The following is an 18,818-nucleotide window of genomic DNA, read 5'->3' as shown; positions in this document are numbered from 1 at the left end:
AGCACCGTCAAGCACAGCCGCCCGCACTCAGCACCTCCATGCACAGCCGCCCGCACTCAGCACCGCCACGCACAGCCGCCCGCACTCAGCACCGCCACGCACAGCCTCCCGCACTCAGCACCGCCACGCACAGCCGCCCGCATTCAGCACCGCCACGCACAGCCGCCTGCACTCAGCACAGCCGCCCGCACTCAGCACAGCCGCCCGCACTCAGCACAGCCGCCCGCACTCAGCGCGCAGGATGTGAGCACATGACAGGATGGGGATGCAGGATGGAGCAGCACATGATAGGATGGGGGCACAGGATGGAACAGCACATGACAGGATGGGGACACAGGATGGAGCAGCACATGATAGGATGGGGGCGCAGGATGGAACAGCACATGACAGGATGGGGATACAGGATGGAGCAGCACATGACAGGATCGGGGCGCAGGATGGGAGCACATGACAGGATGGGGATGCAGGATGGAGCAGCACATGACAGGATGGGGGCGCAGGATGGGAGCACATGACAGGATGGGGATGCAGGATGGAGCAGCACATGACAGGATGGGAGAGCAAGATGGGAGCAGCACATACCAGGATGGAGATCATATACCAATATAAATGTTCGCCACCCGGGCGTAGAACGGGTTCAATAGCTAGTTATACATATAGCATTAAGACATCATCATGGGATTATAAATAAGGAATATTATGATACAGAACTAGTGACGGATGTCACCGCTATGTGCTATAATAGGGGAAAGAGTAATCTGGCACACAGTATGATTGGGGAAGAAATTATGTGGCTTGACTAGGGAAGGAGGTATATTGCACACAGAAAGGGCTCGAGCAGACGGCCGTATTATTTGTCTGAGTGTGATCTGGCAAAACATCGCACCCAAACCAGTGTTAGTCTATGGGGCAGTGAACATATCAGATTCTTTTCTCGGACTGAGTCTATCAAAGGGAAAAATCGCTGCATGTCTGAGTGTTATCCAATATTAAGATCGCACACGGCCATGCAAGTCAATTAGTCCATGGAAAACCTCGGACTGCACACTAATGCCATCTGAGTGCAGTCTGATTTCTGAGCACTGTAAAAATGGAGAAGATGGAAAAGTTTTGATCTCCATTGTGTCCTGACCAAGAGAATCGGAGCACACTATGCTGACACTCTGATCAGAGTTTGATCAATGTCATTGGCATAATCGACCTGATTCTCTCAGATGAGAGAACACATGGCCATTTGCATGAGCCCTAAGACTAGGGAGGACACATCAGGCTCACAGGAGGACTGGGGAAAACTTTATCTAACACACAGTAGGACTAGGGAAGGATTTATCTGCCACATGGTATGATTGTGGAATGGTATGCTTGGGTTGATCTGGCAACAGTGGCATAACTTGATGCTCTTGGGTCTTGAAAGGGTATTCCCATCCTGAAGATCCTATTGCAATATGTAGTAGGTGTAATAATAATATTAGTAAATACTTCCAATTAGAAATAAAGTATAGTTTTTCTGATTTTTTGTGTCTCTTTCCTCATGTGCAGGCATTGCAGGACCTTTGGTATCCATGGTTATAACCACTGATCTAGTGACAGTTAGCTAGTTGCTAGTGGTTGTAACCATGGATACCTAAGGTCCTGCAATGCCTGCACATGAGGAAAGAGACAGAGAATCAGAAAAATTATACTACATGTCTAATTGGAGGTAATTGCTAATATTATAATTATTACACCTACTACATATTGGGCTAGGTTCTTGGAGATGGGAACATTGCAACATTTTTTTTAAATAGGCCAAAGGGTTCTTTTGGTTCCCACAAGTATCCAGGGCCAGCACCAACTACATGGCCACATCCATTATAGTGACACTGCTTTCTGGCACACAGTGGCACTGGGGAAGGAGAGATCTGGTACATTAAAGGAGAAGGGAAGAGTGAAATGGCACCGGAGGGTTGAGGAAGCATTGGGCTGGGGAGAGAGTGGTCGTACTCATATGAGGGAAGAGGTGCACAGGAAGTCCATGCCATATACACAGTAAAAAATGTCCTTTTTTTAGTACTACAAGTATAATCTAAAGTTTTGACAAGATGAATGATGTTCTGTTGTGTTCTTTTAAAATAATAGATATGAAGTGATATGTGCAACTTACTTCGTTCTCATCAGGTCCACCAATCATGTAACACATAACATCAGAGGATCGCTGGCAGAGTGCGGTGACGCCATCGACAAGGACCACTTCACCTTGGAAACACAGCAGTGAAATGACAAAGTCTTGTAAGGAAAGATGCTCAGGGAATCAAACCTCCACCTAGAATTTATCAAACTGGATCAGTGGTTAAGAGTGCTCTGTAGCATCTGTACCAAGGAAATACGGTATCTGCCCAACATTTGGGAATTCTCTGGCCATTGTACGAGTTTTCTCTTATAGTCCATACTAATAGATTTCTTGGAGTTTAATAACGTGTACCGTAATGCATGTTTGCATACTAATGGCTATGATACATTGTGAGTTTTGCATTAATTAAGCACTGATATTAGTGAATATATTACGACTATGCAAATAAATACTCTGACTCAACAGAAATAACAGGTAAATAATAAAACAGGAAAATGGTGCCTGTAAGGCCAAGTTCTGACAGCTATGTTAAAGGGAATCTATTACCATGTTTATGTTACCCCCATCTGAGAGCTGCATGATGTCGCTGCAGAGACCCTGATTCCACAGATCTATAAGTTATTGGGCTGCTTGTTGCAGTTTTTATAAAATACAGGTGCTTCTCACAAAATTAGAATATTATCAAAAAGTTTATTTATTTCAGTTCTCCAATACAAAAAGTGAAACTCATATATTATATAGAGTAATTACAGAGTGATCTATTTCAAGTGTTTATTTCTGTTAATGTTGATGATTATGGCTTACAGCCAATGAAAACTCAAAAGTCATTATCTCAGTAAATTAGAATACCTTATAACACCAGCTTGAAAAAATGATTTTAAATTCCGAAATGTTGGCCTACTGAAATGTATGTTCAGTAAATGAGCTCAATACTCGGTCATGGCTCCTTTTGCAGCAATTACTACATCAATGCAGCATGGCATGGAGGTGATCAGCCTGTGGCACTGCTGAGGTGTTATGGAAGCCCAGGTTGCTTTGATCGCAGCCTTCATCTGCATTGTTTGTTCTGGTGTCTTTCATCTTCCTCTTGACAATACTCTATAGATTCTCTAAGCTCATGCGAGTTTGCTGGTCAATCAAACACAGTGATACTGTTGTTTTAAAACCAGGTATTGGTACTTTTGGCAGTGTGGACAGGTGCCAAGTCCTGCAGGAGAATGAAATTTCCGTCTCCAAAAAGCTTGTTGACAGAGGGAAGCATGAAGAGCTCTAAAATTTCCTGGTAGACTGCTGCGCTGACTTTGTTCTTGATAAAACACAGTGGACCTACACCAGCAGATGACATGGCTCCCCAAACCATCACTGATTGTGGAAACTTCATACTAGACCTCAAGCAGCTTGGATTGTGCCTCTCCACTCTCCCTCCAGACTCTGGGACATTGATTTCCAAATAAAATGCAAAATTTACTTTCATCTGTAAACAACACCTTGGACCACTGAGCAACAGTCCAGTTCTTTTTCTCCTTGGCCCAGGTAAGACGCTTCTGGCATTGTCCATTGACACAAGGAATGCGACACTTGTAGCCCATGTCCTGGATACGTCTGTGTGTGGTAGCTCTTGAAGCAATGACTCCAGCAGCAGTCCACTCCTTGTGAACCTCACCCAAATTTTTGAATGGCCTTTTCTTAACAATCCTTTCAAGGCTGCGGTTATTCCGGTTGCTTGTGCATCATTTTCCATCACACTTTTTCCTTCCACTCACCTTTCCATTAATATGCTTGGATACAGCACTCTGTGAATAGCCAGTTTCTTTAGCAATGACCTTTTGAGGCTTACCCTCTTTGTGGAGTGTGTCAATGACTGCCTTCTGGACATCTGTCAAGTCAGCAGTCTTCCCCATGATTGTGGAGCCTACTGAAACAGACTAAGGGTATGTGTCCACGTTCAGGTTTGCTTCAGGCTTTGGTCAGGATTTTATGCAGGTAAAATCCTGACCAAAAATGCACCTGAGGTCACTGGCAGGTCACCTGCGGTGTTCCTGCGTGTTTTGCTCATTGTAGCAACATGCTGCGTTCTGAAAAAACGTACCGCATGTGTGTTTTTGCGGGAAAAATGCATGCGTTTTTTAAGGCACAGTGGAGACGGGATTTCATTAAATCCCCTCCACTATGTTGTAACATCTGGACGCTGCGTTTTTGACACTGCGGCTCAGCGCTGCGTCAAAAACGCAGCGTTTCCTGAACGTGGACACATACCCTTAGGGACCTTTTTAAATGCTTAGGAAGTCTTTGCAGATGGTTTTTGTTAATTATTCTAATTTTCTGAGATAGTGACTTTTGTGTTTTCATTGGCTGTAAGCCATAATCATCAACAGAAATAAACACTTGAAATAGATCACTCTGTTTGTAATGACTCTATATAACATATGATTTTCACTTTTTGTATTGAAGAACTGAAATAAATTAATTTTTTGATGATATTCTAATTTTGTGAGAAGCACCTGTAGCTGTTTTCTCCACCACAAATGTAGCAGCTCTCTAAATGCTGAGCTCTATCTCCGCACACCAGTACAGCTTTCTGTGTACACTGTGCATAGACCGAAAGCTTATGCTTATACACTGTGTTCCAAATTATTATGCACAAAGAGTTTAGGAGTGATAAGGTTAGAATTTTTTTGTTTGTCATTTAAACTCATTGATGGTGATGTGTGTCAGGGCTCTTTATATCACTGAAAGCAATTGCAGATACCTGTGCAAATTAGTTTGGCAGGTGTGTCCAAATAAAGGCAAGACTACTTGAGAAGGCTGTTCCACATTATTAAGCAGCCTACATTTTTTGCCAAAATGGGAAAGAAAAAGGATGTGTCGGCTGCTGAGAAGCAACAAATTGTGGAGTATTTAGGGCAAGGCATGACTACAATCAACATTGCCAAGACACTTCATCGTTATCGCACAATCAAGAAGTATATAGCTGATTCCCAGCACACACGTGTGCGTGCTGATAAGGAAAAATTGAAGACTCTTTCCAACAGGCAATTGCATAAGGTTAAAAGAGCAGCTACAAAAATGCCTTGTCATAGCAGCAGACAAGTTTTTGAAGCTCCTGGTGTCTCCAACGTCCTCAGAACAACAAGATCCAAGGTCCTTCAGAGGTGTGTAACCCATCCTGTTGACCACCTCTATCCACTGCACACAAGCAGAAACGGCTCCAGTGGGCCAAACGATACATGAAGACTGACTTCCAAACTGTTTTGTTCACCGATGAGTGCCGTGCAACGCTCGATGGTCCAGATGGATGGAGTGGAGGATGGCTGGTTGATGGACACCCCATGAAAACACGGCTAAGGCGCCAACAAGGAGGAGGCGGAGTAATGATTTGAGCTGGAATCATGGGGAGATTGTTGGCCCCTTTATGATCCCTGAAGGGGTAAAGATGAACTCCATAATCTATGTGGAGTTTCTAAAACAACACTTCCTGCCATGGTTCAAGAGGAAGAACCGTGCTTTCCACAGCAAGATCATTTTCATGCATGATAATGCACCGTCTCATGCTGCAAAAAACACATCTGCATCTCTGGCTGCTATGGGCATAAAAGAGGACAAACTTATGGTGTGGCCACCATCTTCCCCTGACCTCAACCCCATTGAGAACCTCTGGAGCATCATCAAAAGGAGTGTCTATGATGGCGGGAGGCAGTTCACATCTAAGCAACAGCTCTGGGAGGGTATTCTGTCCACATGCAAAACAATTGAAGCAGAAACCATCCAGAAACTGACAAATTCAATGGACGAAAGAGTTCAGAAGCTTCTTTCGAACAAGGGGTCCTATGTGCAAATGTAACATCACCTAGAATAAAGTTTTCACTTGAAAACTGTTTGATTTCATTTTTTAATAAGCTGATGCTTATAACTTCACAATTGGCCATTTTTTTGTTCAAAATAAAATAAAAAAGGTTGAAAACTCTGCTGTGCATAATAATTTGGAACATGCATTTTGAGTGTTTATTTTTTTTTTAAAGATTCTGCTTTCATAGGCAGTTTGTTCCAAAACATTGCAATTATACTAGAATAGTAGATGACTGGAAAATAACAATGACTGCAATTCAGATAGGTAATTTAGAGAAAATATGAGGAAATGTTATTTGCATAATAATTTGGAACACCGTGTACAGAGCTCCTGAATATAAAGGACTGCATTGCAGCAGGTTTAGTCTTGTAGTGGGTATGGAAAGTATTCAGACCCCTTTACATTTGTAACTGTTTGTTTCATTGCAGCCATTTGGTAAATTCAAAAACGTTCATTTTTTTCTCATTATTGTACACTGTGCACCCCATATTGACTGAAAAAAAAACCAAGTATAGAAATTTATGCAAATTTATTAAAAAAGAAAGACTGAAATATCACATGGTCATAAGTATTCAGACCCTTTGCTCAGTATTGAGTAGAAGCACCCTTTTGAGCTAGTACAGCCACGAGTCTTCTTGGGAATGATGCAACAAGTTTTTCACACCAGGATTTGGGCATCCTCTGCCATTCTTCCTTGTAGATTTTCTCCAGTTTCATCAGGTTGGATGGTGAATGTTGGTGGACAGCCATTTTCAGGTCTCTCCAGAGATGCTTAATTGGGTTTAGGTAAGGGCTCTGGCTAGACCAGTCAAGAATGGTCACAGAGTTGTTCTGAAGCCAATCCTTTATTTTAGCTGTGTGCTTAGGGTCATTGTCTTGTTGGAAGGTGAACCTTCGGCCAAGTCTGAGCTCCAGAGCACTCTGGAAGAGGTTTTCATCCAGGATATCTCTGTACTTGACCACATTCATGTTTCCTTCAATGACAACCAGTCGTCCTGTCCCTGCAGCTGAAAAACACCCCCATAGCATGATGCTGCCACCACGTTTCACTGTTGGGATTGTATTGGGCAGGTGATGAGCAGTACCTGGTTTTCTCCACATATACCGCTTAGAATTATCACCAAAAAGGTCTATCTTCATCTCATTAGACCAGAGAAACTCTATGTGGGCTTTCATGTCTTGCACTGAGGAGAGGCTTCCATCGGGCCACTCTGCCATAAAGGCCCGACTGGTGGAGGGCTGCTGTGATAGTTGACTTTGTTGAACTTTCTCCCATCTCACTACTGCATCTCTGGAGCTCAGCCGCAGTGATCTTGGGGTTCTTCTTTACCTTTCTCACCAAGGCTCTTCTCCCACGATTGCTCAGTTTGGCTGGATGGCCAGATTTAGGAAGACTTCTGGTGGTCCCAAACTTCTTCCATTTAAGAATTATGGAGGCCACTGTGCTCTCAGGAACCTTGAGTACTGCAGAAATTCTGTTGTAACCTTGGTCAGATCCTTACCACAATTCGAACTCTGAGCTCCTTGGCCAATTCCTTTGACCTCATGATTCTCATTTTGTCTGACAGGCACTGTGAGCTGTGAGGTCTCATATGTAGACAGGTGTGTGCCTTTCCAAATCAAGTCCTAACAGTTTAAACGCAGTTGGACTCCAATGGAGTAGAACCATCTCAAGGAGGATCACAAGGAAATGGACAGTGTGACTTAAATATGAGTGTCTGAGCAAAGGGTCTGAATATTTATGACCATGTGATATTTCGATTTTTCTTTTGTAATAAATATGCAAAAATTTCTACATTTCTGGGATTTTTTCAGTCAAGATGGGGTGCAGAGTGTACATTAATGAGAAAAAAATTAACCTTTTTGAATTTACCAAATGGTTGCAATGACACAAAGAGTGAAAAATTTAAAAGGGTCCGAATACTTTCCGTACCCAGTGTAATCTCCTGCTGATAAATCAGTGATTTAATCAAATCACTGGAATCAGGGTCTCTGGCTTTACATTATACTGCTCTCAGATTAGGTAGCAAAAGCCTGATGACAGATTCCCTTGAAATATTGCACTTAAAAATTGCAGCCATGAATGGTTTTGTGAGCTCGAGCTGGCTTCTATTTTAGTTTGCACCAGACCATACTATTGTAAGACAGGAGAGAATAGTACATGCTGTCATTTTTTTTTCCATGTGAATTATCGCTTTGTGTGGAAAGTCGCTCATATGTGCTAGCGCTAGCACATTGGTTACAATTGGTCCATGTGCCGTTTGATGAAAACCAAAGATGTGCTCATCTGATGGAACCCTAACATCATAGATGATTATACCTCTATATTTAGGTTACCCAGTGAAGAGTGTCCATCAGATGAGATGAACACCTTCCCTAATAATAGGGGGCTCTTCAGTGATGGCCCCTACTGCTGTGATGTGTCCTACAGACGCAGAATGGTGCTATCCTAACCCTTAGGCCGGGGTCACACTTGCAAGTCCAATGCGAGAAACTCGCGTGAGGCTCTCGCATCAAGTCCCGGCACTGCCGCTGGCACTCAGGACAGGAGCGTGCGGCTGCATGTATTTCTATGCAGCCGCACACAGCGATCCCGAGTGCCGGGCATTGATGCGAGAAACTCGTGTGAGTTTCTCTCAGCACACTCACAAGTGTGACCCTGGCCTTAGCGAGTACATTAGACCATTTCTCAGGCTATGTGCACGTAATATTTGAGTCCACGGTCAGCGGCTCCATCAAGCCTTATGTCTGAAGCCCTAGAAAACGGGATTCTGGCTCATGCGCTGGCGGGGCCATGGACTGTAACAATGCGGAGTCACTGTGCGTTGTCAGACATCATTTTCGCCAGTGTACGTCTATTTGAGGTGGGCTCCATGATGCAAATGCTACCTTTTCAATTTTTCATCTACGATGTTACCAATGAAATCTGCAGTAATATCTTGTTAGATTATCATTAGGCTTCTCTCCATTCATTTTCTTACTTTCTGATCTCTGGGTCTTGTGGAATACTTTTCTTTCAAATTCTTGCTGCTCCGACAATGATGGGAATGTGCTATCATAATACTATAATAGGAAAAGAGAAATTGCCATATTGGAGCGCAGAGAAATAGACCAGATTATTACATCTGATACAGTGCATGCCAATGTGATATTTTCGGGGTGCTGCTAGAGGTGCAGGAGACGAGTGCTTTTTGGAGCATAAATATATGTATGGACACAAAAGAGGAGATACACTTAAACCAGTCTTGTAAACATTTGGATCCAATTCATTTTTGGGGGCTCAAAGAATTGTCTGTGTGGCTCACTCCTTAAGGGGGTGTCCTAGGACTAGTCGTGGGGATTCAACACCTCCACCAATCAGCTGCATCTCTCACTGCCTCCAGATGTAAACAATCACAGAACCAAAATGGCACAGCTCCATACACTGCGTAGTGGCCGTTCTTGGTTACTGTAGCTTAGCTCCCATTAACATCAATAGAGCGTCTCAGCTGCAAAAGCCAAAGACGATCACTACACAGTGTATGAAGCCGTGCGGTTTCATTGCTGCCAGAGCTAACATCTGTCCCGCACCTACCATTCCAGACCCCACCGATGTGATAGTAATGACCTATCATAATGATAAGTCCTGAACTCTTTTAATAGAAATGCAATAAAAAAAAGTGCTTAAGACATGCATTTAGTTTATTCATGTTCTTCATATCAAAGCAGAAACTATGAGATAGTATTAGTCAAGTAAGAATGTGTCATTTCCAAACGCATGCAGTGCACACATCAGAATTACTTTGGCTACAAGTCGATGCCCGTCCTGATCCAAAATGATGACAGCGCGCACTGTGTATAACGTGGGATCCTGCAGAAGACACCAATGAAATATGTCTTGGACGGTTATTTATACACATGGTTGAAAAGAAGCAATGTGATGTAACCCAAAGTAATCTACCAGATACTAGATTCTAGACCCTTCCCATGTGATGCACACATATACATCATACATACTCGCTCCATATCCATACCCTAAGGGCAGGCGCCGATGGCCGTAGATTCATACGAGAGAACTGAGTCAATTATGCAATCAACACTCTGATCAGACTCTGTCAGGATGAGATCATAGTGTGCTCCGATTCCCTCAGATGAGAAGATGGAGAAAAAAATGTCTCCATTCTAAGACTAAGCAGAAAGATGTTTCCCACGCACTTATTGACTTTCATGGCTGAGTGTGATCCAAATATTGGATGAAACTTGGGCATGCAACGATCTTCTTCCTTGGACAGTCTCTGTCCGAGAAAAAAATTGGACATGTACACTGCCTCATTGACTAACGCTAGTCTGAGTGTAAACCGATGTTTTGCCGGATCACACTTGGGCCACAATTAGGGAAGTCTGCACGAGCCTTAAAAGGCGTAATCCCATCTCCAAGATCCTATCCCAATATGCAGTGAGTAAAGCAAGAAGCTGTAGGAGAGATCAGCGCAAATAGGGTCTTATCCGAGAAATACAGTGAGCTTTACCCCCAGATTAAACTCACCTGTTCAACCTGTTATAATAGCATATTATGTACAAGGTCAGCCACAGAGGATCCACGGGTCAGCAAGTGACCATCAGACATCACGGGTAAAAGGAGCTAGTGGACAATTTCCGTGCAGCCGACAGGATTGAGACTTATGTCCCAGTATAGTAAAATAAGTACAGTTGTGGCCAAAAGTAATGACACCCCTGCAATTCTGTCAGATAATACTCAGTTTCTTCCTGAAAATGATTGCAAACACAAATTCTTTGGTACTATTATCTTCATTTAATTTGTCTTAAATGAAAAAACACACAAAGAATTGTCCTAAAGCCAAATTGGATATAATTCCACACCAAACATAAAAAAGGGGGTGGACAAAAGTATTGGCACTGTTCGAAAAATCATGTGATGCTTCTCTAATTTGTGTAATTAACAACACCTGTAACTTACCTGTGGCACCTAACAGGTGCTGGCAATAACTAAGGGTACCGTCTCACTATACGATTTACCAACGATCACGACCTGCGATACGACCTGGCCATGATCGTTGGAAAGTCGTTGTGTGGTCGCTGGGGAGCTGTCACACAGACCGCTCTCCAGCGACCAACGATGCCGAAGGCCCCGGGTAACCAGGGTAAACACCGATGTTTACCCTGGTTACAAGCGAACGCATCGCTGGATCGCTGACACACACAACGATCCAGCGATGACAGCGGGAGATCCAGCGACGAAAGAAAGTTTCAAACGATCTGCTACGACGTACGATTCTCAGCAGGGTCCCTGATCGCTGCTGCGTGTCAGACACAGCGATATCGTATGGATATCGCTGGAACGTCACGAATCGTACCGTTGTAGCGATGAAAATGCCACTGTGTGACGGTACCCTTAATCACACTTGCAGCCAGTTGACATGGATTAAAGTTGACTCAACCTCTGTCCTGTGTCCTTGTGTGTACCACATTGAGCATGGAGAAAAGAAAGAAGACCAAACAACTGTCTGAGGACTTGAGAAACCAAATTGTGAGGAAGCATGAGCAATCTCAAGGCTACAAGTCCATCTCCAAAGACCTGAATGTTCCTGTGTCTACTGTGCGCAGTGTCATCTAGAAGTTGAAAGCCCATGGCACTGTGGCTAACCTCCCTAGATGTGGACGGAAAAGAAAAATTGACAAGAGATTTCAACGCAAGATTGTGCGGATGTTGGATAAAGAACCTCGACTAACATCCAAACAAGTTCAAGCTGCCCTGCAGTCCGAGGGTACAACAGTGTCAACCCGTACTATCCATCGGCGTCTGAAAGACAAGGGACTGTATAGTAGGAGACCCAGGAAGACCCCACTTCTTACCCTGAGACATAAAAAAGCCAGGCTGGAGTTTGCCAAAACTTACCTGAAAAAGCCTAAAACGTTTTGGAAGAATGTTCTCTGGTCAGACGAGACAAAAGTAGAGCTTTTTGGGCAAAGGCATCAACATAGAGTTTACAGGAAAAAAAAAGAGGCATTCAAAGAAAAGAACACGGTCCCTACAGTAAAACATGGCGGAGGTTCCCTGATGTTTTGGGGTTGCTTTGCTGCCTATGGCACTGGACTGCTTGACCGTGTGCATGGCATTATGAAGTCTGAAGACTACCAACAAATTTTGCAGCATAATGTAGGGCCCAGTGTGAGAAAGCTGGGTCTCCCTCAGAGGTCATGGGTCTTCCAGCAGGACAATGACCCAAAACACACTTCAAAAAGCACTAGAAAATGGTTTGAGAGAAAGCACTGGAGACCTCTAAGGTGGCCAGCAATGAGTCCAGACCTGAATCCCATAGAACACCTGTGGAGAGATCTAAAAATGGCAGTTTGGAGAGGGCACGCTTCAAATATCAGGGACCTGGAGCAATTTGCCAAAGAAGAATGGTCTAAAATTCCAGCAGAGCATTGTAAGAAACTCATTGATGGTTACTGGAAGCGGTTGGTCGCAGTTATTTTGGCTAAAGGTTGTGCAACCAAGTATTAGGCTGAGGGTGCCAATACTTTTGTCTGGCCAATTTTTGGAGTTTTGTGTGAAATGATCAATGTTTTGCTTTTTGCTTCATTCCCTTTTGTGTTTTTTCATTTAAGACAAATTAAATGAAGATAATAATACCAAAGAATTTGTGTTTGCAATCATTTTCAGGAAGAAACTGAGTATTATCTGACAGAATTGCAGGGGTGTCAATACTTTTGGCCATAACTGTAGGTGGCTTATTTCAATTTGTTTCGAAGTACAGAGTTACTTCCTCTTCAGGAAAAACCTCATGTATGAAGAGACAGCAGGGGTAACATTTAAATAGGTTACAATTTTGAATGTGGGGGCCAAAAAACTGAACCACATGACAACATGTCAGAGTTCGGTCCGGTACCACATGGTATGACACATGATACATAAAAACGTTAGTAAATTTCAGTATAATACAATAACTTCATTTAAAACTGAACAATAAAAACTGTTTTACTAATAGGACTCGCAATCGGAACCTGGAAAGAAGAGATGGAAAATGATGCCGTGAATTTACCAAGAAGAAAGAATTCCAAAGGAGCCCATGTGCGGCAAGCCCTGAGGACTGGATGACTAAACAGTGCCCCTCATCAGTGAGCTATCTCATCAGAAGGGAAAGGACCACAAAGTTACTTCCCATTATTTAATTATTCTTGTGATGCAGCTCTTATGATAAACTTGAATGAAATAAAACCTTATTTTTTCCTTTAATACATTTAAAATAAATTAACTGTGTGTGCTGTGTTCATCTTTGTTTTGAAAAAAGTGTAAAGCATTAAAAACCAAGAGTTTTTACCAGGGATTAACAGGAGGGAATTATTTATTCCACGAGAACAATTAAATAATGGGAATTAACTTTTTGGTTAAAGCTGTCTGTTTAGCCTTTGCTGGTTATTAAAAATAAGGGGGACGCCACATCCTTTTTTAGGGTCCCCCCCAGTCTATTCTGATGGTACGGACTGTGAATTTACTGTACTCGGCTGATAAAACGTAGGGTTTCCTTGGAGATGGGTGGTAAAAATCGGACAGTGCATGCGTGACCCTTGTGCTGTGTGATTTTTTCTCGCACCCATTGACTTGCATTTGTGAGTGTGATCCGATTCTCGCAGACAATCTCCGCATTCTGTGATTGTTTTCTCAGTCCAATCCGAGCACTGACTCATTTACTAACATTGGTCAGAGTGCAATGCGATGTTTCCTCCTATCGACCTCGTCTGATTTATATGCTTGTGTGAGCGTGCCCTTGTTTTTCCTTGTTTCCCAGTTACATTATTTGGTTAAACGGGTCGTGTCATTCAAAACTACAACTTGTCCAGCAAAAAACAAGCCCAGCTGGCTGGCTATTATGGTATGTGTCCACGGGCCGGATTACATCCGGATTAGCTGCGGATTGAACGCTGCGAACAGCCGCGTTCAAGATGTTACAGCATAGTGGAGGGGATTTTATGAAATGCGAACACGCATCCGGCGGCCCTGCGTTTACAGACATGGAGACTGCAGCATGTCTGTTTACCTTGCGGTGACGCTCCGTCGCCGCAAGGTAAATGTCACTGTCCTATGTATGGGGTGCGGAGATTCCGGATGTGTGCAATGAACACATCCGGAATCACCACTCGTACAGAATGGGGCGGAGCGAGGTTTCCGCTCCGCCCAAAGCGCCGACAATGCGGCCCGTGGAGACGCACCCTTACTGACCACACTGCTCTTCTCTTTACTAGTCTCATGGGTGACTGTAAACTCCTGCCATTTGTGACAGGTAATCTGGGGGCTGTAGCTGTAATAGGGGGTACATGTCCCCAGTCCACATAAAACCACAGGAAATCACTGGGTTTAGCGCATTCCCAGCAGATTTACTGGATACAGTAGTGCAGCCTTGCCCGCTATGTGGAGTCATTTACCCCTTCTGCTCCTCTCCATCTTGCTCCAGTCCAAATCCCAAGGGTTGGTGAACGATTCCTCGATCTTAAGGCTACTTTCACACATCAGGCTTTTTGTTTCAGGCACAATCCGGCCAATGTTAGAAAAAACGGATTCGTTGCAAATAGTGAAAAAACTAATGCAACGGATCCGTTTTTTTGCCGGATCCGGTTTTCACTTTTAACATGGAGTTTACATTGACCTTCGAGAGAGAGAGAGATCTGCATGATTTCAATAGAAAAAGCTTTGAAAACTGGATCCAGACATTGGATTCAATGTTTCACATGGCCGTTTCACGCGTTTTTGGCCGGTTCCGTCACTGTGCGTTTTTTTCGCCGCACAAAAAAACGTCCATCTGGATGTTTTCTCCGGCTGCTGGAAACGACTACTTGGACGGATCTGGAAAAAAAAAGGATGAAACATCTGGCCATCAGGCACAATCCAGCGCTAATACAACTCTATGAGAAAAAAATGGATCAGGCGGAAAAAAAAAAAAAAAAAGTATCCGTTTTTTTTTTTCAAAAATTGCCGGATTGTGCCTGAAACAAAAAGCCTGATGTGTGAAAGTAGCCTAACCCAGCAATCGCACTCCAAGCCTAGTGGATGAGATTCTATGAAATTCTCCGGAGTGTGATGTGACCCCCTGCTGTGTAATGTAACCCCTGCTGTGTGATGTGACTCCTCCTGCTGTGTGATGTGAGCATTGCTGCGTAATGTCAGCGCTACTGTGTGATGTGAGCATTGCTGCGTAATGTCAGCGCTACTGTGTGATGTGAGCATTGCTGCGTAATGTCAGCGCTGCTGTGTGATGTGACTCCTGCTGTGTGATGTGACCCCTGCCGTGTAAAGTAAGCATTGCTGTGTAATGTGAGCGCTGCTGTGTAATGTGAGCTCTGCTGTGTAATGGGAGCACTACTTTGTAATGTGACCACTGCTGTGTAATGTGACCCCTGCTGTGTAATGTGACCACTGCTGTGTAATGTGACCACTGCTGTGTAATGTGACCACTGCTGTGTAATGTGAGCGCTCCTGTGTAATGTGAGCGCTGCTGTGTAATGTGACCCCTGCTGTGTAATGTAAACGCTGCTGTGTAATGTGAGCGCTGCTGTGTGATGTGACCCCTGCTGTGATGTCAGCGCTGCTATGTGATGCGACCCCTGCTGTGTGATGCAACCCATGCTGTGTAATGTGACTCATGCTGTGTGATGTGACCCATGCTGTAATGTGACCCCCTGCTATGTGATGTGACCCCTGCTGTGTAATGTGACCCCTGCTGTGTGATGTTAGCACTGCTGTTTGATGTGACCCCTGCTGTGTGATGTGACCCGTGCTGTGTGATGTGACCCCTGCTGTGTGATGTGACTCGTGGTGTGTGATGTGACCCCTGCTGTGTGATGTGATCTCTACTGTGTGATGTGACTCCTGCTGTGTGATGTGACTCCTGCTGTGTAATGTGACCCCTGCTGTGTAATGTGACCCCTGCTGTGTAATGTTAGCACTGCTGTTTGATGTGACCCCTGCTGTGTGATGTGACCCCTGCTGTGTGATGTGACTCCTGCTGTGTGAGGTTAGCACTGTATGATGTTAGCACGGTTTGATGTGACCCCTGCTGTGTGATGTGACACCTGCTGTGTAATGTGACCCCTGCTGTGTAATGTGACCCCTGCTGTGTAATGTGACCCCTGCTGTGTGATATGACCCCTGCTGTGTTATGTGACCCGCTGTGTTATGTGACCCCTGCTGTGTGATGTGACCCATGCTGTGTAATGTGACCCAAGCTGTGTAATGTGACCCCTGCTGTGTGATGTTAGCACTGCTGTTTGATGTGACCCCTGCTGTGTTATGTGACCCCTGCTGTGTGATGTGACCCGTGCTGTGTGATGTGACCCCTGCTGTGTAATGTGACCCCTGCTGTGTAATGTGACCCCTGCTGTGTAATGTGACCCCTGCTGTGTAATGTGACCCCTGCTGTGTAATGTTAGCACTGCTGTTTGATGTAACCCCTGCTGTGTAATGTGACCCCTGCTGTGTGATGTTAGCACTGCTGTTTGATGTGACCCCTGCTGTGTGATGTGACCCCTGCTGTGTGATGTGACCCCTGCTGTGTTATGTCAGCTCTGCTGAGTAATGTGATCAATTCCTGTAGTAACAATTGTGATAGACTGACCATACAATCCACCAGTGGTAAAGGGGGAGTCTCCAGTTTGGATGTTACCCCTTGTATTTGATAGGGAATCTTTTCCTGATCCTAGCAGTTTCCTTCTTACTTTCAGACATTTTTTCCGCACAGAAGATTTCAGTTGCAGAAACCCCATTCACGTGTACAGGATATGGATTGATGTCAGGCAAATGGATACCTGAGCCAAAACTGCCCATTCTAAATGTAAGCACACACACATTTTATATAACTACATGTTATCTCTATGGGCTATTCTGGTGTACAATAGTCAGTCTGTGCTCCGGTCCCCAGTGTACACTAGTCTGTCTGTGCTCCGGTCCCCAGTGTACACTAGTCTGTCTGTGCTCCGGTGCCCAGTGTACACTAGTCTGTCTGTGCTCCGATCCCCAGTGTGCACTACTCTGTCTGTGCTCCGGTCCCCAGGGTACACCAGTCTGTCTGTGCTCCGGTCCAAGTGTACACTAGTCTGTCTGTGCTCCAGTCCCCAGTGTACACTAGTCTGTCTGTGCTCCTGTCCCCAGTGTACACCAGTCTGTCTGTGCTCCTGTCCCCAGTGTACAGTAGTCTGTCTGTGCTCCTGTCCCCAGTGTACACCAGTCTGTCTGTGCTCTGGTCCCAGTGTACACTAGTCTGTCTGTGCTCCGGTCCCCAGTGTACACTAGTCTGTCTGTGCTCCGGCCCCCAGTGTACACCAGTCTGTCTGTGCTCCTGTCCCCAGTGTACAGTAGTCTGTCTGTGCTCCTGTCCCCAGTGTACACCAGTCTGTCTATGCTCCGGTCCCAGTGTACACTAGTCTGTGCTCCGGTCCCCAGTGTACACTAGTCTGTCTGTGCTCCGGTCCCAGTGTACACTAGTCTGTCTGTGCTCCAGTCCCCAGTGTACACTAGTCTGTCTGTGCTCCGGTCCCCAGTGTACACTAGTCTGTCTGTGCTCCGGTCCCCATTGTACACCAGTCTGTCTGTGCTCCGGTCCAAGTGTACACTAGTCTGTCTGTGCTCCAGTCCCCAGTGTACACTAGTCTGTCTGTGCTCCTGTCCCCAGTGTACACCAGTCTGTCTGTGCTCCTGTCCCCAGTGTACAGTAGTCTGTCTGTGCTCCTGTCCCCAGTGTACACCAGTCTGTCTGTGCTCCGGTCCCAGTGTACACTAGTCTGTCTGTGCTCCGGTCCCCAGTGTACACTAGTCTGTCTGTGCTCCGGCCCCCAGTGTACACCAGTCTGTCTGTGCTCCTGTCCCCAGTGTACAGTAGTCTGTCTGTGCTCCGGTCCCAGTGTACACTAGTCTGTGCTCCTGTCCCCAGTGTACACCAGTCTGTCTGTGCTCCTGTCCCCAGTGTACAGTAGTCTGTCTGTGCTCCTGTCCCCAGTGTACACCAGTCTGTCTGTGCTCCGGTCCCACTGTACACTAGTCTGTCTGTGCTCCGGTCCCCAGTGTACACTAGTCTGTCTGTGCTCCGGCCCCCAGTGTACACCAGTCTGTCTGTGCTCCTGTCCCCAGTGTACAGTAGTCTGTCTGTGCTCCTGTCCCCAGTGTACACCAGTCTGTCTGTGCTCCGGTCCCAGTGTACACTAGTCTGTGCTCCGGTCCCCAGTGTACACTAGTCTGTCTGTGCTCCGGTCCCAGTGTACACTAGTCTGTCTGTGCTCCAGTCCCCAGTGTACACTAGTCTGTCTGTGCTCCGGTCCCCAGTGTACACTAGTCTGTCTGTGCTCCGGTCCCCAGTGTATACCAGTCTGTCTGTGCTCCGGTCCCCAGTGTACCTCAGTCTGTCTGTGCTCCGGTCCCCAGTGTACACCAGTCTGTCTGTGCTCCTGTCCCCAGTGTACATCAGTCTGTCTGTGCTCCTGTCCCCAGTGTACACCAGTCTGTCTGTGCTCCGGTCCCAGTGTACACTAGTCTGTCTGTGCTCCTGTCCCCAGTGTACACTAGCCTGTCTGTGCTCCTGTCCCCAGTGTACACCAGTCTGTCTGTGCTCCTGTCCCCAGTGTACACCAGTCTGTCTGTGCTCCTGTCCCCAGTGTACACTAGTCTGTCTGTGCTCCTGTCCCCAGTGTACACCAGTCTGTCTGTGCTCCTGTCCCCAGTGTACACCAGTCTGTCTGTGCTCCTGTCCCCAGTGTACACTAGTCTGTCTGTGCTCCGGTCCCAGTGTACACCAGTCTGTCTGTGCTCCGGTCCCAGTGTACACTAGTCTGTCTGTGCTCCGATCCCCAGTGTGCACTACTCTGTCTGTGCTC

At 45.4% G+C, this 18,818-nt stretch overlaps 1 protein-coding gene and 1 long non-coding RNA gene across 3 annotated transcripts in view; one reads left to right on the top strand and one right to left on the bottom strand.

Annotated features, from left to right (window-relative positions):
* Positions 1-18,818, bottom strand: part of COPZ2 (coat protein complex I subunit zeta 2) — a 55,331-nt gene that overhangs the window by 30,956 nt on the left and 5,557 nt on the right. The window contains exons 2-4 of one of the 2 annotated variants that reach the window (XM_077252224.1): positions 9,739-9,807; positions 8,939-9,020; positions 2,144-2,235 (exon numbers count right to left, since the gene is read on the bottom strand). In XM_077252224.1, coding sequence (XP_077108339.1) covers positions 2,144-2,235; positions 8,939-9,020; positions 9,739-9,807 — 243 coding nt within the window. The remainder of the gene's footprint in view (positions 1-2,143; positions 2,236-8,938; positions 9,021-9,738; positions 9,808-18,818) is intronic. The other variant, XM_077252225.1, reaches the window with a different exon arrangement.
* On the top strand, positions 1,629-13,589 carry LOC143765497 (uncharacterized). The gene is made up of 3 exons (XR_013213405.1): positions 1,629-1,699; positions 2,158-2,268; positions 12,950-13,589. It is a non-coding gene; the product is annotated as an uncharacterized LOC143765497 (long non-coding RNA).

Source organism: Ranitomeya variabilis, chromosome 4 (genome assembly GCF_051348905.1).
Source record: "Ranitomeya variabilis isolate aRanVar5 chromosome 4, aRanVar5.hap1, whole genome shotgun sequence".
NCBI lineage: Eukaryota > Metazoa > Chordata > Amphibia > Anura > Dendrobatidae > Ranitomeya > Ranitomeya variabilis.
The sequence above is the reverse complement of the archived record's forward strand: the minus strand, read 5'-3'. Positions and strand labels throughout refer to the sequence as shown.